The sequence below is a fragment of the Clytia hemisphaerica genome, unplaced genomic scaffold (genome assembly GCF_902728285.1).
Source record: "Clytia hemisphaerica strain Z4C2 unplaced genomic scaffold, Clytia hemisphaerica genome assembly, whole genome shotgun sequence".
In the NCBI taxonomy this organism is placed as follows: Eukaryota; Metazoa; Cnidaria; class Hydrozoa; order Leptothecata; family Clytiidae; genus Clytia; species Clytia hemisphaerica.
Window position 1 is genome coordinate 30592 of NW_027103414.1, and position 24794 is coordinate 55385.

Genomic DNA, 24794 nt, shown 5'->3' on the forward strand with positions numbered 1-24794 from the left:
ACAATTTTATTAGTGAGTTTATGCATTTGTACTTTTGAGGACCCGCAATTCTGACCCGCAAAATCGAGGACGGTAAAAGTGCTGATTTACCGTCGTCCTCAGCTGGTCAGGATCTAGTCAAATTAGAACCTTACCGTCTCCGTCGCAGAAAAACACACATACATAAACTCGATATTGAAAACAGGAAAAGCAAACCTATTCTTTCGAGACGTTGACAATCTGTTTCTTTCGCCAATCATTGGGCTATTTTATTAAAAAACCATACAGGGGGTAGATGAACCTTTTCAAGTCAAAAAAGCTTATTGAAAATCTGTGAATACCCTACTTGAAAATGGCGAAATTTGCAAAAGTACCCTTAGAAAGATTCTTTTCATACCTTAAAGTGAGGGTGGACGAACTAAAATTAGTCGTTTACCCCCTAGAAATTTTGGAATAACTTTTTGTCCCCTTGGAAAAATGAAAAAATTTCAGATTGCCCTCTGGAAATGTTCGTCCTCTCCCCCCCCCCTGTATGGATATAAAATGGAATGGCGCATTCTATTGTACTTTTATTAGTTACTATTTATAAATTCTGAGTTTTATCATTTTCTCCAATTTTCCTATAATTTTTAGAAACGTAATATATATCTACCGGGTAAACTTTTCATGCGAGCAGCCAAAATCCTAAAGAAATTTTAATTTAGTATCTCGGTGAGAACTATTCAATTTTGGCGACTTGTAGAATATTTTTTTCAAAAATAAGTTCCATTTAATTCGGGCAGAATATCAAGATTATACCTTAAGGGGATTAATATTCGCTATAACTTATTTTAAGGAGGCCAATTTTTTTCGGAAATAATTTAATTTTTGCGGGATTTATTTTCGCGAGATGATGCCTTCTTGACTATTTTCTTTCGATTTCCTAAGGGTTTTTGAGATTTTAGGAGACAAACCTGAACATAATGTGCAAGATTAATTTTCACGAGTTTAAGTTTAAACCTTAATCCCCTTAAGGTAACTAACTTGGATTTTCCTGGGTTCCATTTAATAGACCTTTTCATAAATTACGTCACGAACATCACTTGCCTCATTTTGAAATTATTGCCATGGTGATTAGCTCCCAGCGGATTTTATTAAAACTAATTTCTATTTATAAAAAAATCATTTAATGTCTCAAGGGACATAATCACCATGGTAATTGTTTGAATACGAGGCAAGCGATGTTCGTGACGTAATTTATGAAAAGGTCTAATCGGGCAGAATATCAAGACTAACTAAGTTGGATTTTCTTGGGCAATCTTCAGACAATGTGGTGTAATGTAAATTTTATTTCAAATAATCTATCTACAATACGTTGCGTCACATTTCCTGAACTGCTTTGCGTAGTTCATCGATATTTCTCGAGTGAGCTCTAGTTTAGACGGCCCACTTTTCGCCCTGCCTATTCTAATTGTGAATTATAGTGGATATAAAAGGGGATGTCTAAAGTCAATGCATTGCCCTCTTTTGACGTCAATACAATGTCTTCTTTCAATCTTTTTCAAGCAAAGATTTTAACTACCAACTTTGCGCCCACTTTAGCTAGAGCGTGTAGATAGATTTCGATTTTTTTAAAGAAAGTCCTTGCGTTATTTTCGTTTGATATATACTTTATGTACTCGAAGCAACAGTTTCCTGATCTTTCATTCTTTGCTTCGGAAAGCCAAGATGGCCCTGGATGAAATTTCGTGATGGATCTTTCATCAATAAATCATCTTTATAATAGCTTCTTTGACATAATATATATCTTAATGGAACGCACCTTTTCGACCGTTGTCGCGCGGTCAAACGCGTGCCAATTTATTATTTAATTTACCACCCTAAACTCAATCCAATCCTGGTGCAAAAAAAAAAAGACTAGGACGGTTTTAGGGTGGTAAAACGGACAGAAAATGCCCGCGCGGCAATTTTCGGCTACGGTCGAAAAGGTTTATAAATGCAGTGCACTTTCATTGGGTGAACATTTTTATCTACAAAAAAAAACTTTTATTAGTTAGTTCATTTTCATGATGAATTATATATTTTGTGAATTTTTACAATTGATTTAGAATATGGATTATTATTTGAATTTGAATCGATTGCTAATTATTGATTGATTTTTGGTGGTCATAAGAACATTCATGATTAAATTGCCGGAAAATGACTGCGTCCATTTTGGCCATTATTAGTCATTTTTAGCCTACTTCGGAAGGCTGTAATTATTGGTTCTAGATATAGATAATGACTTTTTTCTTCATCATTTTTAATTTCGTTTATTTGGAAGATTTTTTAAGCCTTGAATTAATCCGCTCAAAATTAACTTTACATCGAGGTATTACTTTTAATCTCTTTCGAGAGGACTGCCAATTTTTTTGGAACATAATTTCAAAATATCAGCATCGCAGACTTGGGAACTAATCTTTGCATTGTCATTTTATCCATACAGGGGGGGGGGGTAGAAGAACCTTTTCAATTCAAAAATGAATTCTTGGAAATGTCTATATCCTCTGGAAAGTGATAAAATTTACAAAAAATCTCGGAAAAATTCTTTTTTTACCTTAAAGTGGTATGAAAAGATTTTTTCCAAGGGTAATTTTGCAAATTTTGGCATTTTCCAGGGGGTATCTACACATTTTGGAAAACTTTATTTAATTGAAAAGGTTCGTCCACCCCCTGTCTAATATATCCTCCACCCCCCCCCCATGTAATAAAACTTCCTGGAAGAGCCCAATAAATGAATTAAAAATGCTTTTTCAAAGACGGCCATACAGCACCACGTACACCGACATGCCAATGAAAAGCCCGATGCTTGGTCAAAATATCTTTCATTGTGTAAATCATCGATGGCCAGAGCTAGAAGAACTTTTTCCGAATCTTCAAACGTATGTTATTTTATATTACTTTACTTTACTACATTTATTAGTGTCGTCTTTGTTTTCCTCGTTGTACGTATTTTAACCGTATTTTAAAAGTATATCTGAGGAATGCTAAATACAAGAGTGGCGGAAGTATTACGACCCTCCTAGAAGGTACCCAGGGCTTGTCTAACAGGGGCCCTGTGGTCTAGACAGCTATGAATGTAAATTACCAACCGGATTTTCTAACAGGCCCTGTGGTATACACAACTGGAGAACGTATGGTATCCGGGGGCTTGTCTAACAGAGGCGTCACAGTCACGTGACCGATGACTTTGGTGTAGACGGCTTTTATTATATTTATCAACAAAACTGTTTTATCACAGGTTAACGACCAACTAAATCTAAAAAGAGCTTGTAAAAACTTGTACTTGTCGCTAAGAAGCTCTCTTCAATAGGCTACTTCCCAGTCACCTTTCAAATGACGCAATCACGCAAAAAAGATTTCCAAAATCACGTTATCACGAGTTAAATTTCCTTTCCATCACGATCACGTCGATCACGTTGGTTCCTGCGATCACGCAATCACACACTCTAAAATCTTAAATCACGAACTTGAAAAACGCCAATCACGCCATCACAAAAACCGCAGGTGGCCTCCTTAATTACTAGCAAATCTGCAATTATTACAGTGAGAAGATTTCCAGACAAAATTGTTATTTCTCATTAATGAAATATTCCTTTATCAATGCAAGACGTACCAGACGTTTGCAAAAAAACTAAAATGTGTATGTACAATTTATGTATTTATTAAAATAAAGTAAAATACCCTATAATTATAAAATTTTATTGACTAGAATGGTGCAAACGATTCTCAAAATTTTTGAAAACCTTTTCTTTGTTTTTATTCTTTGCGACTACGTATTTTTGTTGTCGTAAGGTTCTCGGAAGTATTAGTAGATCAATCCCAAAGCTATCAAAACATCCTAAAAATATATATCAAAATTGACAGATGAAGTATCGATGTTTCAGGTCAGGTATCATATTGATGAAAAACTCTTTCCCTCAGTGTAATAAAGGCCGATTTGTAGTCTCAGATTCCGAAATATTTTTAATTAGGTGTAAAGTTAGCATTCGTCTGATTGGATTTGAATAGCGTATTTAAATCCCATTTAAATTCATGATATATTCATGACGTAATGTTTTCTTTTCGGAAAGACCCCGGTTTTTGCCAGCAAATTTTAAATCCCATTTAAATTCATGATATATTCATGACGTAATGTTTTCTTTTCGGAAAGACCCCAGTTTTTGCCAGCAAATTTTATACAACTTTTGTATTTAACCACTACTGGCTAAAACCGGGGTATTTCCGTAGAAAACATTACCTCATGAATTTCATTAATAAAAGTCTGCCAGCTTCTCCATTATAATACGAGCAAGCAAAGCACTCTTTATTTTGAAAAAATCATTAGGCTTTGAGAAGATTGTTTGATCGGAAGGTTTGCTTTTGTTTACAAAAAAATTATTCGAAATTTAATTGTGGGTAAAAAATAGACTGGGCCTACTAAAAACAAGTCCACCATTATAGCCAGATTTCAATCGATAACTTAAAAGTCAATCTATTTGTCTCTTTTACTAGGGTAGAATTTATAAATTCCCAACGGGTTGAACTAGCAATAAAAAACAAAAACTCTTTCAAAGTTCCGTGACGCATAAATTCGTCATTTTCATGCTCAACTCGTTGGCACCTGGAGGTCTCAAATGGTTAGATTTTGATGGAAATGTTGTGTTTTCATCCCAAACCCCTACGTCACGCCAAGATTGAAATTCTACAGCATCGTGTGGGATGATATTGATCTGTGGTGGAGCACATACGTCTGATATGTTGCTCTCCGTCGGAGAGGCGTAACCACTTTCAGAGCCGTGTCGTTCAAGTCGGAAACCGTCGTACGTCGAATAAGACCGACGTTTATTCTGTCGGAAAGCTTCACCAGATTCGAAACTTTCGGCTCTTTCACGAACAATGTTATCGTATTCCCCTGAGAATCGTTTCTCGGTTTTTTCCATCGTCGTCAAATCTTCGGTCGGTTTTACGTAGATGGACCCGTCTTCGAAAGTGTTCGAAATTTTCGCGACGTTTCCTGACGCGATAACTCCTTTCGGCGGTTCAGGCTCGGTATTACGCGGTTTTTTCAGATCTCGAAAATCTTGATGTTTTTGAGCCAATATTGCACTACGTTGGGAAACGCTCATAAACTCACCGTGGTCCGACTTACATTGGCGCAAGGTGTTCTTGGTACCGCCCTCATGTTGCGGACGCCCTAAGTTTACCGGTAAGGGTGATGTATCGCAACGCGTGTATTTTTGTTTGCCTTTCGTTTCTTGTTTTTCGATTTTATCCTTCGAGCCACGTCTCAATAAATTAGGTGAACTACTCCCTAACAATGCCAACAAATTGCGATCTTTAGAGCCACGGCGAGATAAAAAACTCCTCGAAGGCCCACGCTCATCATCAAGCGATGTTTGTTGCTTTGTCTTAAAGTCATATCCTGGAACCCACATCGTGGTAGCTTGAAACAATGGCCCACTTTCTGAAGTCTGTTCATTATCAGTTTCATCGGTAGGTGTTTTAGCGCGGTTTTTATGCCGGTGTAACTTAGGACTTAACTCAATGAGACGTCTCAAGTCTAACATCTGACTAATGGACTTTTTACGGTCCGGAGTTCCCGGTCGACTGGAATCTGAATAAGCAGAATGAGTGGAAGTCGGTCTCGAATTTTGCGTCGAGTTCACTTTAAAATGTTCGCTAAAATCCTCCGAAATAGATTTTTTCTTACGTCGAATTTTCGCCGTTTCTTTTTCCGACGTTTTGTCTTCGTCGGCGGTGATGTCGGTGTCGGATTGTGAGCGGTGTCTTTGTGTTCGTCTCCGGATCATATCATCCATTTTACTCGTCCCTTTCCGATTACTTTTGCGGTACGAATTAGCTCGTTTTAAGTGTCCGCCACGTGTCGATAGCCTGGTTGGCGAGGTGTTCCGTGAAGAAGCCGGGCTAATTTTGGGTGATTGAAAAGGTGAAGTAAAAGGAGAATTCTCTGCTGATGAGTACGTTAAATCCATTGTGTGTGTACCCCCGTCTCTCGGCATCACCTCTCATACAAATGTTTCTCAAACTTCAATAAAAACAGGGGGGTTTTGTAACCATAAATGATTTCTTGTAAAGCAATAACTGATAATTTTTCTGCAAATTAGCGACGAAATAACAATATTCGAAACTTGTACCCAAAAATCAACAAAAAATATCAACATCAAATCTCGTTGGACTTTATCCACAACAACAACAACAGCAGCAAGCGTTCGTTTAACAAAATACAAATTTTCTTTATCACTTGTCGACCAAAAACTTTGAATTGTTCTCTTTCTCAAATCAAAACATTTGCTAATCAAAACATAAACGGAGAGGGGTTCTCATATATTGTCACAAGTTGAATCTCGTTTTGATGTTGTTATATGATGACGTCACACGTACATGCTAATCCTAACACAAAGTTGATTCATAAAACGAAGCTCGATCTCGTTTTCAATATTTGTGTGTTCTTTTGAAGTTTGCAATGTTTACTTTATGTGATCAAACCTGAAACGTAATTGAAAACATTATTAAGTTATGACCATTAAGAAATTCCAATCCTACTTTTTGTTCCTGAGACTTTTCTGTTTGTGAAATTCTTAGAATGTTTAGTTATCAATTTGGGTACAATCGGCTCTCAATAGCTCAAACCACGATACAGTCCATCCCACATTACGAATAATCAATCACCCCTTGGTATTTTGTCCCTCTATTCCTTTATTTTCCCACCGGGTGAATGATACAGGGGTGTTTAACAAGAATCCTCCACTCCAACCCCTCACAAACCCTTATTAAACTACAGTCAATTCTCGCATACACGTTTTTTATAAAATGAACACGTTTATAAGGAACTGAGGATAAAATGGACTGAAAAATAAAGAATTGTTAAGGAACTGCTCAGTCTCAGAATAAGAAAACTAGTAAATGAAGAGAGAATTAAACTTGAGCTTGCTCACATTTAACAAACCCCTAAACAAAAAGATGACAAAATATTGACAAAACAACGTTCAGTAAAAGTCTTTATAGTTCATTGCTATACCTTAGTTACATATTTAGGGCCAATCTTAGCAGGTAATTAAATAACTCGATAAGGAACTTTGAGGCTGAAATTCTCTGGAAAAATAAAAACTCCAGGACCGGAGCAAAGTTAAAAAATGTGTATATTGTACTTCCATTATTCGAATCTTTCTATAATTCGAACATTCTCATAGTTCCCATCAGGGAGAAACTACTCACTGTAATTCGAATCTCTCTGTTATTCGAACAAATGATATTCCCCGTTCGAGTTCGAGCTAGCGAGAGTCAACTCGGCTCTCCTCTAGTCCCAATTCAACCTTCCTGGATAAAAAATTCAATCTTCCCTTGAAAAATTGAATCAACCAAGACTAGGGACAGAATAATGTCTTCCAGAAAACGAAAACAACTAATGCAAAACAAACCACGGCTCTGGTGAAACTTAACAGTGTAAAGAAAGTCGGCAATACTTCGAAACACAAAGCTTTGAAGGCCGATCAAATATGAATTATACACCGCACTTTGCCGATAAAATATGATCTCTCGGTTAGTTGCGTGTTGACTATCTTCAAAAGAAGTTGAAAGAATTCAGTAAGAATTTCACAAAATTATATACTTTCAAGTAACCCTTAAACTTCACTTGACCCTTACTAACTACTTCAGTTAAGCTTTAAAAAACACTTATCCTTACCTGAAAAGATTTTTTTTCATTCCATCAAACTAATAGCAATCTAACTGTGAAAATTCTATACTCAAACAATTTTATTATTATATAAGAAAAACTATGTAAGAACATAAGGTTTTGGCCAAAATATTAAGAACAAGTTGAGAACATTGTGGGCATAAAAAACAATAAAAAAGGTGAAAATAAGAACATCTTAAGAACCTTTTTAGGCTTAAAACTCAAAAAGTTAAGAACATCCAAAGACTTCAAAAATTTTAGGATATTCTGATTAAAAAAGGCATATAACCATAGTATAAGAAAGCCGCGGCTTTCTTATACTATGATATAACCTAAATAACCTGACAAAAACTTGATCTTTTCATATCTCAAACAAATTCAGGTAAATTCCAGTTTGTTTTGTGAAAACAAAATGAAACCCCCATCTTATTTGCACACCCTATTCTCACCAGACCCGGTGGGGATCCCTCCCACTGGAAGAATTGGTCAAAACACCATCCCACAGTGGAATAATTATACTCCAATTTTTGTCCCACTTAAAAGAATCAAATAAAGAAATCCTCATTGCAAAATATAGTGCTATTTTTCCATCCCCACCTAATTTTCTGACTCAAGCAATGGAATTCAAATCCCCAGTCATGAAAAAATGGGTATATCAATCCCCATTGAGTTTCAGTCCATTATTTCGTTATTTTTCCGCTGGCGGGAAAATCCTACTGGAGTTATGTGAAGGGAGTTTACTTGTAGACAAAGGTAATAAGGTGAAATAATCAAGTTCCTCCTCCCCTAATTACTGTTCTAGTCTGGACTCGTCTCGTTTCGTCGCTGAATTAACAACATCAAAAGCCATTTAAAGCCATTTAAAAAACAGCCCTTACACTGTAACACTCGACTCGTATTATTCCCCTCTCATTTAGATACAGTGCAACACAGTCGAGTTATCCTTGAACTAAGGGATACTTAAGTGCCAAGAATTTTTTATGTTGTTTTTGGATGTGCCAGCAAAAGAATAGGCGTCCTTCCTCTAAGGGTGCCATCACATCTTATTTGTTTATAGAGAAAGGTCTTCAAAAAAACTCTTTTTCTCTCTCTCAACAGAAAAACCAAAAAGCCCTTATTACTTTGATTGAAATCCATATATGGGGCTTCTCCACAAATATTTGAATATCAAGTTATAACCATTGAGTTAACCAAGGAAGAAAAGATTAAGCCTTAAGATTTGCGCCACTTTTAGAATGACAGATGCACTTTTTCGGTATTCGTTTGTCCGCTTTATCCCTTTAAACCCGTCCCAGTCCTTTTTTGCACCTATAGAAAATAGAAAAAGGTGTCAAAAAAGGATCGAGTTTAGGGGGGATAATTAAATACTTAAGTGACACGCGCCTGAGGGCGCGACTACGGTCAAAAAGGTGTATTGACATATTTTTCAAAATCTTGCGATAAATTTTACTTTCAATCTGGATCCATACTTTTGGAAACACTCAACCAGACAACAAAAAAACCTTAATTAACAGTCATTAAATAATTGACCTACACCGTTAGCAAAGCCCATTAAAAGAATCACAACCTTTTCAAACGGCAAAAATCAGTCGTCGTGGCTTCCCCTACACATTTTTTTCTTATAAGAACAAACTATATAAGAACATAAGGCTTCGCTGGCCAAAATGTCAAGAACAAGTTAAGAACATTTTAAGGCTTTGGGGACTCCAAAACACCCGATTTTCTTAGGAAAACAGACAACAGACAAAAATACCCACAAAATAGTGAAAATAAGAACATGTTAAGAACATTTTTAGGCTTAAATCTCAAGAAGTTAAGAACATCTAAGGGTTCAAAAATTTTGGATGTTCTTATAAAAAAACGTGTATATTCTTTCAATCTCTTTCTTTGCTCGTTAAGAGAATTTAATTCACTGACTTATCCAATTTAGACTTTTTCCTAATCCGAATTGTCTCCTTTAGGTCATCAAGAAAAGACTTTTAACACATGCATGATGAAGATTTATTTGATAATCCCATATCTCGAGACATGGTCAACTTTGAAGACTAAAAACAAAAAGCACTTTACACTCTCTAAAGTACGGGGGGGAGAGGTTCCGATGGCACAAAATGCATAAAAAACCGACGTACCGGTCCAACATTTCTCAATACTGTTCTCTAAAATGTTTTGACGAGAAGCAATTTCAATACCGAAATACTGATCGGGTTCCGTCAAATACCGGATTACCAGATTAACGGTAAATACCGTATCTCTCGAACGCCTCCCACTCACTAAGTTAAACGTTCGAAATGAAATATTCAAGTACGCATGATCATGATCAAAGCACTGATTCTACACTGTTGTCATGAGTTGGCAAAGATGGTTACAATTCAGTTTGGATGAAGGAAAGGTAGTAAATATCAATCCTCGTTAAACAGATCGTCCATTCTGCACACACCACGTCTGCTTTAAGGAGATATGGTGATGGTGAATGTGACAATCAGACCTGGTTGTCCCGCCATAACATTCAAAAACGTCGCCTTTTGCTTGAAAAACAAATCAAAAGTAACTGCAGGACTCTAATGTTTATATTTATATGATTGATGTTGGTTTTGGTACGATTGTTTCGCTTTAGCCAATCACCGCGCTCGAAAGAATCAGTATAAGAACATGAGAACATACGCGTTTCTTGTTACACGTTGTTTTTTCTAAGAGCAAATGTATACGAACATAAGGCTTCGTAGCCAAAATATTAAGAAAAAGTTAGGAACATTTTAAGGCTTTGTGGACTCTAAAAACCCAATTCCTTAGAAAAATGGGTCAAAATACTCAGAAAATGGTGAACAATTTTAAGGCTTAAAGCTAGAAAAGTTAAGAATATCTGACCACTTCAAAAATGTTAAATGTTCTCATGAAAAGACGTGTAGGTGGCAAATAAGTATTAATTTTCCCGTATAACTTGCACTAGTTTTCAATCGAACGTCAACAAAAAAGCCTTTATACAGGCATTGCAGGATAACGACGTACAAGAATGTCCTGACATTCTACGTAATCATAACATCATAACATCTTCAACGTCAGAAACCTCTAAGTAAATCCACGAACATACACTTTTAATCCAGATGCACAACCCATATCATAATATTAATTCAACAACATCTTCTCTGAGGCATTTTAAGGAAAATTGAGTACATTCTTTTTTTTTATAAGAACAAGTCAATTGAGTTGAGGCTTTTTTTTTGCACTTTGAACCTCGACTCGTTCTTATCACATTTACATCATGATTATCTTAGGCTTAATCTTATCTTAACTCTCTAAATTATTGGCTCCATATTTCTTTCTCTTTTTTGTTTATTGACGATTTTGATAGCCTCAATGTTTTTTTAGAAACTGTTCTTTATACGAAAATTACTGTAAAGGGCTACATACACTACACAATATATTGTCAGGCAATATATTGATGATATATTGCTGAATCTCGACAATATATTGAAAATGTGTCCGCAATATATTGTCAGCTCGATTTGCAATATTCCAACAATAAAGGGGGATTGTTTACAGAAAGAAAATTCCTTTTTATAATAGAGTACCAGTTGTTTACTTCGTACATTACGGTCCGCAAACCATATTTTCGAATATTGTTCGTCAATATATTGTGTAGTCTAAAGTATTCTCAAATTATTCTTTTGCTCGCGTCTTTTCAAGGGTAATCTTACACTGGCGGATTTAAGACAATAGAGCAAGTACGTCGGAAACATGCGAAGAAGTGCAACACTCACTCACTAAAAAACGATTACGATTACAATTAAGTTCAACGTGGGCTAAAACCGCCTATGACATTAAGGTAATCCTTGCCCTAAATTGCAAATTTGTTTAAATTTAATTGAAAATTTTCCTAAACTTGTCTCGATTATATTTGACTTCTTTCGAGCTACATAAATGTTAAAACCTTTTAAACTACTGAAACTGTAAATAAAAATAACTATTATACGTTTATTTTATAAGAGCATCCAAAATTTGTGAGACTTTTTAAGTTTTAAGCCTTAAAATGTTCTTATTTTCACCATTTTGTGATTATTTTTATCCATTTCCCTGCAAAACCCTAAAATGTTCTCAAGCTGTTCTTAATATTTTGACTTTTGAGGCTTTATGCTTTTAGATAGTTTGTTCTTATAAAAAACGTGTATAATCGTTCTCCGTCACACAATAAATGAACCCTATTTGTTTGACATCGAACGACACAGCATCGACACAGTCACAGTGAGTATTCAGAAGGAAACAATATCGTTTAAAGTGACAATCAGATTTGCTTTACACGTTTTTTATAAGAACAAACTATATAAGAACATAAGGCTTCGATGGCCGAAATGTTAAGAACAAGTTAAGAACATTTTAAAACTTTGCCGGCTCTAAAACAGCCGTTTCTTAGAAAAATGGGCAAAAATGCTTAAAAAATGGTGAAAATAATAACATGTTAAGAACACTTTTAGGCTTAAAAAAAAATTTAAGAACATCTGAAGGCTTCAAAAATTTTGGATGTTCTTAAAAAAAAACGTGTAAATTTATATCGCGGGTGAAATGACTGTTTCGAGCTACAATCACGGACAGAAGGTTGTAGACTTTTCAAAAATCCATGAAAAAGCTTAGAAAATTCGTTTTTCCAGAGCCAATGTAGTTTTTATTGGATTTAGAGACAAGTCCAGAAGCTGAATCCACTCAACATTGAAGGAAATTTAGACTTCAGGTCTTTTTTGGTCTATTATTGAAGGTCCAATAAGTTTTCCTCTTCCCCTCTTTTGAGAAGAACATATTTTCAAAATTAAACTCTTACCCCTCATAATGACCTTAGAATTTTTAAGAGGATGAAATATAATGTTCACATCTAAATCGAAAGTAGTTTCTTCGATATAAAATTAACTCCTTTTATGTTTATTCATTCTACTTGCTAGAAAGAACTCACCGAGTCACTGAGATAGGGGTGTCTAAAAGGGGACAAACTTGATTTTTAACACTGAAACATTCCTGTCTCATTCTCACCCATGTTTTGCATTTAGCCATATTATCATCCATGCATTAGTTTATTTTAGAAAAGTGAGGCTCGACAAAAGGGCTGACTAACTTTAATTTAGGTTCGCTAAAATGCTGAAAATTTTGCCTTTGTTCCAATGTGTTTTCATTATATTGTAATGATACTAAAACATCTTTGAAAAATTGGTTTCAAAACTAAGTCAGTGAAGATTCCATGGTACTAAATTGAGGACCAAAATTCAAATTCAAATTTGCTAAAAGAAATAAGTAATAAAAGTTAACATAAAGCCATTTTTACCAAAACAAAATTTTGCCTTTTAGATAAAAAAGCAAAACGATGAAAGCCAACCAAACAACAAATCACAGTTAATAAGAAAAATTTCGAACGAAAAAAAAATCGATTCCATGTTTGACAACTAGTTTCCTAAAACATCATCATTAGAGATTGAACAAAAGACATTTTTTGATTAGCTTGCTATGTTTGTATAAGAAACCAACCATCCAATCTACTGTTGGATGATTAAATCTCTTAATCCATAATCATTAAGTTTAAGTTTAAGTGTCAAGCAAAAATTCCATTCCTTATAAGCATAACAACATAAGAACACCCCTGATCCCTTGAATAACTTCTTTTACAAGGTACGTACGCACAGCATATAATTGTTCGGATATTTCTGGCCCTTTTAGGTTAAGCATGCTCAAGAACCAAGTCCAATAGTTTATTTCTAATCTAAAATTTTGATATTTTCAGAAATTGGTTGGCAGGATGATTTCAAATAATCTTAAGTTCATTTTGCGTATTTTCTTATAAAACACAGATTTTCGTATAGCTTGAATTTTATCTTCTTATTTAATGGGTAATCACGAATAATTCAAGACATTTCAGATGAATTAAGTCACAGGAACTACATATTACGAAATCTCTAATGTTTTGCAGACGAAACAAACCATTGTTCTATTGATCATGACCAAGTACTTTCTTGTCATTTCCCCTAACATGTCATCATGTAAAAATGACGTCATAGCAACCAGAATGACATCATTATTACTATTTTTGAGCTTTTTGTTTTATGACATATACTTGAAATTCGAAACGAGCCCCATAGTGGTATAAATAGTATAGCATCTACGGCGAAGTGTTTCAATCCTTAAATCGTAACCTAGTTTATATGATAACGACCCTCCGTCTCGTAGAGCATAACAAAGTATTTCTTAAACTAGGTCACAGTGTAACACACTGAGGCGACCGCGGTCAAATCTTATGAAATTTATGAATTTGTACACCATTTACCGTTTAATATGAACAGTACATAGAAAAATCCTTAAATCTTATAGAAAGTTTGGTTTGACTACAGTTAGTTTTGAAACCAGACGTTTTTCCAAGTTTTTTTTTAATCAAAATATAATTTTTAATGATATACAAAGTACAGTTTTTTTATAAGAATTATATAAATCGAAGTGATTCGCGATCTGAAAATGTCACGAATTTGAGCCCTAAAAAATTCTTTTGTTTCTAAGACTTGAAAAATAAAAAAAGTGAATTTAACTAAATTTGCCATAAAATTCATTTCAAAAATAAGATTTTTCCTGCAATACCATTTGTAGATTAAGTTTTGCAGGGATTAAATTTCTTCAAACATAAAAACCAAAATGGAAAACAAGAATTTGAAACTTTCTCAACAGAACCATATTTCAGACAAAATTTGAAGCTGAACAACATTCTTAAAAAATCCTTAAAGTTTATCGATTTATCTTAAAAAAGCTGAGTAGGCACAAAAAACTTATGCTGGCAAAGTAAAATTAACAAAAAAATTGGCTACCAGCGTCATCCAGTCTATCAAAAAGCTCCAAGTGGCCTACAGGCTAGGGAAACCGTTCAGGCCTCCAAGCCAATTTTTTTGCCATTTAGTTAGTAAAATAGGACAAATTAGGACGAAAATAGACTAGAAATTAGGAAATTTAGTACAAATTTTAGGCTTTTGGACCAGTTTTCAATTTTCATTTTTCCCGTGACATGTGTGTTTTAAGTTCTGTCTATAGTCTATATGAAAACCAAAACAAAAGTTTGACGTTGCTTACTTTAGAGATACAAAAGGGCAGTTTCAAGCAACTAAATGAATTTGGGAAGAAATTTAAGGAAAATTGCGAATAACGATGAAGATAGACTAAAAGGTAAATAACTTTTGATAAATCTTTGCAAGGGTATAATGGTGATAAATGTGTACATGTATGGAATATTGCTAAAATACGTAAACAATAAAACTTCTAAATGGCTAAAGCAAATCCATTTATTGTAAAAAAAAGGAATCATTTTGATACAAATGTTATATCATAAATGACCTGCTTATAAAAAACTAAACTAAATAAAAACTACAAACCTTTTCTAAAATTATTAACAAGTGGTAAAAATGATAAACCTTTTTTTGATAAAAATCTGTTTCTACGTCTCTTTTTTAAATAATCTTAACAAAATGGGAAAAATGATAAATCTTTTTTCATAAAAATCTGTTTCTACGTCTCTTTTTTAAATAATCTTAACAAAAAAATCTTTTTTGGTAAAAATCTGTTTTCTACGCCTCTTTTATTATTAACAAAATGGGAAAATAAAAAAGCTAATACTCTTTTTTATAAAAACAATGAGGCTTAAAATGCCCAAAAAATAAGAACAAGTTGAAGGCTGGGATGTCTAATTTTTTATCAAATAAGGGTCCAAACGAGGTAAGATGAGGTAAAAAATAAAAATAAGGCAAAAAGGACCCAAAATACCCCAAAGAATAAGAACCAAATAAGAACAGTTTGAGGCTCAAAGAGTCATAGGTCCCATAGAATCAATGTCAATGAAAACTTAGCTCTACCCATTATACTCAAACGAAGATTGAAATCTGACAACCCACCTACACTATAAGATAAAATGTACATTGATAAATCTTTAATGATGAAAATATGTCTTTACTACGTTTTTTAATAGAAGCATAATAAAATCATGGTCTAAGGATTCTTTTAAGAGATTTAACCTCTCAAAAGTTTGTGCGAAAAAAAGAAGTCTTAACTTTCTTCAGCTTTCACAATTTCCATAACTATTTTCTTTTTAACATCAACTTCATAACTGAAATCAGAATTAAGCAACTTGAGCTTGAGGTCGTTCATACCATCTTCTGTGTCGATATTATTCAGAGTTTCTGAACCGAACATATCGATAAGGATGTTGTTTGATAATTTCACTGTCATTTCCGGAGCATCAAATTCAACGAATACGACAACTTTAAATAGATTTCGATGCAATTTAAGGTAACTAATCTTGAAATCCTTACTGCATGAAGAACAGGAAGTCATACCTTGTGTGGATGGTGCTAACCTTTTTTGGCATGATTTACATGACCAATAGTTGTCCACTTTAACGCTAGCTATAACAGGCGTTGTTATTAGCTTGGTAGACAAGTCAACTTCGCTGAGAACCTGTTCTGGGAATTCAACGTCCAAATCTGCTGTCAGGTAACAAATTGAAGATGAGTAAGTGGTACCAAGACAAATCTCCTCGTTAATCACTTTTGAGGAAAGTGAAGTCAATTGAATGAGTGTGTTTTCTCTAACCAGATGAACAAAGTCTCCCCACAGGGACAAACTGACAGTTTTCACGCCATCAGAGAAAAGGCAAGGGCGCATAAGACTTGTTTTGGTTTTGCCGAACTTATCATATTCTTTCATCTCAGTGGGACCTGAATATTTGATTTTTCCAACCGCTGAAAGAACCGTTCCATTCTCATCGATATCAGAAAGATGAACAGCATCAGCATCATTTAAACCAAAGCTGAGTTCATTGTCATCAATGTCCGAGATTGAAGAGTAGCTGTTAAAAAAATATACCTCTTTCCCTGGTACTAATTTGCCGGCACGGATGGCAGTTTTGTTATGAAAGGCGTCAAGAAATTTTTGCCTTATTGATTTGATGTCTTTATGGTTGCTGATTATTATTTTGCAAAAATCAGTTTTGCCAGTTTTGAGATGCACCGTGAAGAAATTTCTGGTACGAGCTTGATTTTGGCTGATCGTTGCAACTACGCCAACAAATCCAAGGATGTCTAAAGAAGAATAGTAACAATCAATTTGCAATACCCTGTGTTGAAAGAGAAGGCTTGACATAAGCACAAGAAATAACATTAACGCAAAACTTTTCATGACCAGGCAATGACTTTATACATAAACCATTTACTTAAACCAGTCCCACTGTATTTAATGGGTTTACTATTTTAGTAAAAGCTGGTAAGAATTAAATAATGCATTTCTGAAATGTTTGAGAAAAAATTAAAGAAAAATGTTCTTGAATTTTACTTTTTCTTACCTCTGGCATTGGGTGGAATGGAAGGTGAAAATCTTGGGGACGGCAAGAGTGATGGAGACCCAAACAAACGTGATGGTGTATTGACCATCCCTTCAACAGCCTGCTTTTTAGGAGTCACCGGTGTCTCATTGTTATTCAAACTTTCACTGGCGTTGGGAGAAGAACTTGAACTTTTGGTGGTGTTATTACTTTGAGTGCTAGCTAATGCATCAAAGTCATCCATCTTAGCATCAGCAGCAGTTTGCTTCCTCTTTCTGTCACCTTTTGCCACTGTAATAAAGATACAGGATAATTTTTGTTATTAAAAGAAACTAAAATGATAAATAAACAAATTTTCAGGAAAATATCCACATTTCCCCTTTACTTTTTTTAAAAACAATGAAAGAATCACAAAAACTGCAAATCTATATACAAACTATTTAGAGGAGACGGCTGGTAAATAAAAACTTTAATTTGATTACTTTGTCATACCAAGTTGACGTAATCTGCTTTCTTCATCCAAACGCTTTTTCAAACTTTTACTTTTTGCTAAGGATTTCAATCTTTCATATGGCATTGGCTCAATATAAATACTATCTAAAGTCTTTGCTCTTGAGAGAGCAACATAAGATTGTCCAGATGCTCGTTCAGATTTTCCAAGATCAATTGACATTTGTTCTAGAGTAAGGCCTTGCGACTTGTGTATAGTTATTGACCATGCCAATCGCAAGGGAAACTGAATTCTTTCATAATTACTACCTAGGCTGTCAGATGTATTTGCAATAGGTGGTATGGGTACCAAATTCTGTTGTAATTCTGAAAAACTTGGACCTGAATATTGGTCAAATTGTACAATCACTGCTATTGGAAAAGATGGTGGAGTTTCATTATCCTTAAAAACAATGCTGCAAACAGTACCCATGGCTCCATTACAGAGACCAGATTCAGTCCACAAATTTCTCATTAACATTACTCTAGCTCCAACTGATAAAAGGAGAGTAGGTGCCAAGCCACCCATATCATCTAAAGAGCATTTTGCAGCTTTTTTGTCATTGTGTAAAGCAGAAATTCTAGCTATCGGTTGGTTCAGTTTTTCAAGGGCCTTGAAATTGTTTTCTGCAACATCTTTATTTCCATAGGACAACTTCAAGGCATTTGAAAAGTTAGTTTTAATACTAGGTCCAGAACGTGTCAGTAACAATTTCCAATCATCTATGCTCACATTACCATCACGAACATTACTCAAGAGGCTGCGAAATCTTTTTTGAAGAGAACTGCTTCCATCTGAGCGCTGATTCACAGTAAGCTCAATAACTGTATTGAATAATTGATAAACGAAAAATCCCTCAGCTTCAAGTTCATTTCTAGGATTGTTGTAATAAATAGGATGTCCTTTCACAGGAGGAAGTTGTCCCAAGTCTCCAGACAAGATCATATTTATACCTCCAAATGGCACATCAAACTTTCCAGTGGCTTGTTTGCATCTCCGATTCACCCAAGCTAAGTCTGTTCGATTAATTACAGAATATTCATCAATTATAATGTACCTAATACCTTTTAGCCTTTCTTGAAGTTGTATCAATGACGAGCCCTCAAGTTCGGAGTTAAACTTGCCTTTGATAGGCAATCTCAACAAGTGATGTAAAGTTTTACCTCCTACACTATAAGCTGCAAGTCCAAATAATGATGAAATGATGAGTGCATCTCCTAATAAATGTCTAAGTCTGTGAATCAAAAAACTTTTTCCACAACCTGCCTTTCCAAAAATTATCATCAACAGTTGTGAGTTACTATTAATGTGACACCTTACCATCTCAAATGCTTTACGCTGTTGATCATTTAGTTTTAAGACATTCTGTAATTCAGTGTCCTCGTCATTCAGTTGACCTTCTATTCTTAAGGTAGCTTTTTTGCTATTTATCCAAGCAGGCATTTCTAATCTAGATATTGAATTATACTGGGAACACTGATCCAGCCAATATGTTCTATTTTCACTACCACTCGAATTATCTTCTTGTTGGGGATTTGAGAAATGATCTGCTAGAAACATCCATTCCTCTCTGTAGTTGCTTATCTCATCATTGATTACTTCAGAATCATCTTCGGAATCAGAGTCCTGAGAATCGGTACCTGTTTCTCTACTCATCATAGCATTTTCAATTGTTTCTAATTCCCTTAAATGATTAGGAACACTAACAGCAGCATCTGATCGTAGAAATGTAGCCCAACACATAATAAAACCTTCATCAGTTGCATCTATTTCACCCCAAGCTGAATTTGGAGTATGTCTCCATACTTTATATTTTAGTAAACTATACTTGCAGTACTTACTATAGTGAATACTATTTGGAGAAGATGAGTAAGAAGGAAATGTTCGGATTACAACTTCTTTTTTCCTTTTATGCAACTCTTCATTGACCAAAACATAATTGGCATGAAATTGGATAAAATTCATCTCAGAAATCCTTGGATCAGAAGAGTAGTCCTCTCTAAATGCATAAATATCCAAGTGAGATTTTTTTGTACTAACTTCACCATCAACCAATTCAACCTGTCGAGAACCATCTAAGGACATGCAATAAACTTCATAAGAACTACTGTAATACTTCAATCCTAATATTTGATGGCAAACCTCTTGAACACTCATATCACGTAAACCTACCGATCTCATCATTAATTTCTTTATTGCAGAGCTTGGGGAAAAATTATCAGAGTTTACTTTTGAAGCCACATGAGTGAACGCATCCTGTGTAATATCACTGAGCTTCTCTGGCTTAGAAGCATACTTTGTCAAATATTCAACACATGAGTGGTAATCAACTACTACACTGATATCAACATTGGCTCTCCATCCTTGTAATAAAACACGTTGGTGCCTGTTGACTCTTGGGTCATTTCTTGAAGTTACAACTTTTGCTCTGAACCTTTCAACACCATCTCTAGATTTCACCTTTTCAAATTCCAAATGTGTTTTCTCGTTTACTTCAAAAGGAAAGTGAAATCGACATGTTGTGTCATCATTTTTTTGCCGAAGACAATATGCCGAACTACAAAGATGTTTTTCGACAGAGTTAACAAGATTGGCATAATCTGTACTCATTTCCTCTGGATTTAAGTTTCTATAATCCACTTTACAGGGATGTACCTGGGGTTTGACCCAGTTTTCTCCCTCCATAGGATTGCAAGTACAAAGAAGCTTATCAACATAATCACACACTTGTTTCTCAGCCTGGCTACCTTCAGCAATAATTTCATTCAACTCTTTTTCCTGAAAAGCAACATTCTCAGATTTTAATTTTTGCGATGCAAGGTAACCTTTCAGAGCAATATTTGTTAATTCAACCAAACCTGGATCGTCTTCTAGTTTAGCAACACCATGACAATGAATGGAACCTCTAGAAGCATATTCAAACCTGTACCAGTGCCATGTAGCTTTTAGCAAATTATAAAGCCAATGCTTGACAAATTTGTTTGTACGCTCAGTGAAGTAATAGTCTACTACATGAGGATTCTCTGTAATAAATTTTCTTATTCCATTCACATCATTGACATCTACTTTAAATTTACTCAAAAGATCTGGCCAGTGAAACTCTGCCATAGAAAATGTGAAAAAAATTGTAAATACCCCAACTTGTTTAACTGTTGCTGTCAGATTGTTTCGTACTTTGTTCCAAAAAGAACGTGATCCACTTACATCTTTGGTGTAATAAAATACCTTTTTCATCAATTCATTAGCACAGTTAGAGTTTAACATTTCATTGAATTCATCCAAAGTAAAATTCATTTCCCCTGGATTCCTTTTAATGTACAAATTTCCCCTGCTCAAAATTCTTCTACGATACAATATGTTGAAAGCCCAGTAGGCAAATCTAGGATGTGCAGCAAAACGATAGAAGTAATTGTCATCATTGACATCACAGAATTTGAGTAAATGACGAATCTTTAATGAAAAGTTTTCAAGTTCATTAGACGCTATAGTTCTTTCCAAGGCAAGGTTAGTTGGATCACCTTTGCCATCAGGAAATAGAGTTGGAAAAGCCATAGTAGCTAAAAATGGAGTATTGAATTCATTGATTGGTTCAATACCAATAATATCCAGTTCAGGGATATTGTTGATAAAATGAGAAATTTTGTTTTTATGCATTTGTGTGTTCAAAGAAGAAGGTACAAATGAACTCATTTCATCAGGCCTTATGTCTTCTTCATTTTCAGGACCAAGGTCTGTTGTAATTTCATCTTCACTATGCTCACTTTCTGATTCAGAAGAGCTATCCTCAGTGGACTCTTGACTAATAGAGGAATAAAGTTGTCCATTTAGAGGGAGATCCTCTATTCGATTTTGATCAATAGTAACATCAGAATAAACAGGGTTATTCTTCACAAGCCATTCAAGAGCATCTACAACTTTTTGTTTCCTGACCTTGAAATCTCTAGAGTCAACACAAGATCCCTTTTTAGATATCTTAATTATTGGTATATCAGAGGGCAAATTTGGCAAAACATTTGCAACTGTCTGAACATCTGAAGGAAATGTAATAACATGACCTTTATATGCTCTCTGTCTACCTCTAGGTTTACAATAAACATTCATAATAGGTAATGCTCTAGCAATCAACATTTCCTCAACCTGCGAAAGATCTTTCAGCTCATGAGGTACTGGTGACGGGATCATGTTATTCTCACGACTGAATTTTTTAGGCCATTGTTTATCTCGTTTACATCGAGTGCACTCTTGTTTAGAAACATTAAACCAAGCCTCTGCACAAACTTCGCATTGCTTTATTTGCATTTTATACATTTCATTGTAGAAGTCTAGAATAGTAAGATGTTCTGTCTGTTCGAGATGAGAGCTTACAGCACCTGACGATTTCATGGATATTTTCTTTTCAACTTTCTTTTGACTTTCAATTTTTTTGTTTGTTAAATTTTCTTTTATTTTTCCAATTGAATGTTTTATGCAAGTCTGAGAACCCTGAAGTTTAACATTTGATACAGAGTCTTTTTGAATCTGATTTTTATTGTTTGTTTGCTGTCTTTGCTTACCCTTAAATTCAACTTTTTTTTCAGTGTCTTTTTTGAGACAATAGTTGTGATCAAATTCCACTTCTGAGGAAATACACTTGACCCCTTTACAATAATCATGATCATGTACCTTATTTTGAAAAGAGACGGATGATTCATATGCAATAGGCACTTCTGTATTTTCTATTACCAAATCTATATTTTCATCAACACTGTTAATTACATCCTCCTGAACATAACAACAAAAAAACCATCCTTCCTGGTATTGATACTGAATATCCTCAAAACAATGATAAACTTCTATGCTCTCTAAGAGGTCATCAATATAAAACCATTTATTCCTATTCGAATCAAACGAAGCAATTGTAAAGTGGGCCCCATGATTACGAACTGAAGACCTGAGACTATAAGAAATGTTTCTGATTTTGAGAGAGCTATGGATTTTCACCAAGTTCATGAGATTTTCAGCAAACTCAATAAACAAAACTGACGATGGAACAATGTCTAAATTACTTGCAGGTATTTTGGTTTGACAATTTTGACACACAATTTCTTGAACTAACAAATTCGATGAAAATAATAAGTCTGGCCATTCATTGATCACTGCATCATTTATAGTTTCATTCCAAGAAAAATATTGCAAAAATGTTGAGACCGAGTCTACACAATGTTGGCCACAATTTATGCAAATTTGATTGAAGTTATAAGTGCTACAAAACATTATCCTCTCTAAGTCATTTCTAAAATCAAAGACAGATTCTTGAAAAATTTGTGAAAACTCGGCATGACAATCTCTTGCTCTGAAACTAGGACAGTGATCAATAATGTGGCTCCAAATTGGATTGCGAACTTCATTAGACACTAGATACTTAAGTTCTGATTCTTTATAGATGCGATCTTTGTGAAGAGTTTTTAATTCTGTATATTTGTCACACACATCAAGAAGAGAGATCAAAAGTGGACTGTTAACGTAAGTTCTGTCTAAGAGACCAAATATACTATGGTAAAAAAGATCAATGAACGAATCAATCGCACAACTGTATGTCCCTGGGGTAGAACGTACCGAATTAGGAAGATGTAACTCACGAATTACAACATTTGTAAATCTGGGAATACTTTGCTTTTTCAGGTGGTTTTCAATTGAACTGTTCACATTAGATGATTGAGTGGCCATACTCTCTTTAGCTTTCATGCTAAGTTTTCGAGCTTTCATAGTCTCTTTAGCTTTCATGCTACGTTTTCGAGCTTTCATATTAGCTTTCATGCTAGTTTTGAGTTTTCATACTCTTTTTCAGCTTTCATGCTAGGTTTTGTGTTCCATACTCTTTAACTTTAGTGAATACCCAAAATATTTGAGCTAAAGTTTTGATTTTGTATTCACTGCAATCCAAATTAATAAACACATGAAAAGCTACATGTATTCCCAAATTTAAGCTGTATTTCTAAAGTTATACAAATATAATTAAAAAATAATTACTTTTAAGTGCTAATTGGTTCCCTAGTCTTGTCTTTAATTCTTGATCTTCTTTTGAAAAGGAACAAATTCACATGGGGACACTGTTTTCATGCTGTTGTAACAGTCGCGTCGAAAAACTATGGAGTATATTGTACTTTTTCCTTTAAAACTGTTTTATCTCCGTAATACTTTGCACATACAGAAATCTAAGGAAGATAATTACTTTTTCCGAGCGAGTGTTATTCAGAGACTTCAAAGATAGAGAAACGAGATTGTTGATTTCGTCAGCTTTCCGTGACTTTAGAGAACGGATTACCGCGCGCAAATATGCGAGATTTTTCACCATACAAAACGTCTCTGAATACACCGCTCCGCGGTCGATTAAATACTCATGACGTTCTCCTTCAAACAACTAGGTCACAGTGTAACACACTGAGGCGACCGCGGTCAAATCTTATGAAATTTATGAATTTGTATACCATTTACCGTTTAATATGAACAGTACATATAGAAAGGTTGAGTCTCCATGTAAGGCTACATTTTGGCGACCTTATATTACATATGTTATATGTTACAACTATATTATAGTTGTACTATAGAAAGTTTTGTTGTAACAGTCGGGTCGAAAGACTATGGAGTATATTGTACTTTTTCCTTTAAAACTGTTTTATCTCCGTAATACTTTGCAAATACAGAAATCTAAGGAAGATAATTACTTTTTCCGAGCGAGTGTTATTCAGAGACTTCAAAGATAGAGGAACGTGATTCTTGATTTCGTCAGCTTTCCGTGACTTTAGAGAACGGATTACCGCGCGCAAATATGCGAGATTTTTAACCATACAAGACGTCTCTGAATACACCGCTCCGCGGTCGATAAGTGCCTACTCCTCTATAACTGTCAGCGTGCGTGGTGGTAATCGGGATTTCGATATTTTTAAGTATCTATTGTCAAAAATTTCATTTGATTTGACATTTGATTGGTTCTGTGTAATTTACTCTAAAAAGACAAAAAAGGCAAATTTACTTAGACTTATTCTGACTCCTGTTCTGTGTAATTTCTACAGGGTGTCCCGAAAAAAAGTATCGAGTCTTACCACTTTTATAGAAAGAGAGTTATTGTGTGTGTTTCACTAAATTTGCAATGTTTATCAGAGTTTCTCTCTGTGTAATATTAATTGTGGCACGCATCTGACCGCGCGACTACGGTCGAAAAGGTGTATTGTTTTAATTATCAGTAACTAAAAATATTACAGTAAACCCCTCTTCACAGGTTATACATCGTCCCTCACATGACTTAAGGTTTAATCTCAAAATTA

General features: G+C 34.7%; 2 protein-coding genes across 2 annotated transcripts in view; both read right to left on the minus strand.

Annotated features, from left to right (window-relative positions):
- Positions 1-4451: 4451 nt before the first annotated feature.
- The window catches only part of LOC136797486 (arginine/serine-rich protein PNISR-like), a 94914-nt gene continuing 74571 nt past the window's right edge, over positions 4452-24794 (minus strand). Inside the window, exon 2 of the mRNA XM_067054059.1 lies at positions 4452-6093. Coding sequence (XP_066910160.1) covers positions 4548-5999 — 1452 coding nt within the window. The 5' untranslated portion in view covers positions 6000-6093 and the 3' untranslated portion in view covers positions 4452-4547. The remainder of the gene's footprint in view (positions 6094-24794) is intronic.
- LOC136797483 (uncharacterized) lies at positions 14860-23590 on the minus strand. Its single transcript, XM_067054056.1, has 3 exons — positions 23500-23590; positions 17022-17291; positions 14860-16761 (listed from the first exon to the last, which is right to left on the minus strand). Coding segments are annotated over exons 1-3 (1305 nt in total). The 5' UTR covers positions 23501-23590; the 3' UTR covers positions 14860-15727.

What these genes read in the sequence shown, in the direction of transcription:
- LOC136797483 (XM_067054056.1), bottom strand. An exon ending in CATTCCACCCAATGCCAGAG is followed by an intron (nt 16,762 to 17,021) that starts GTAAGAAAAAGT and finishes ATTCTTCTTTAG; the next exon opens with ACATCCTTGGATTTGTTGGC.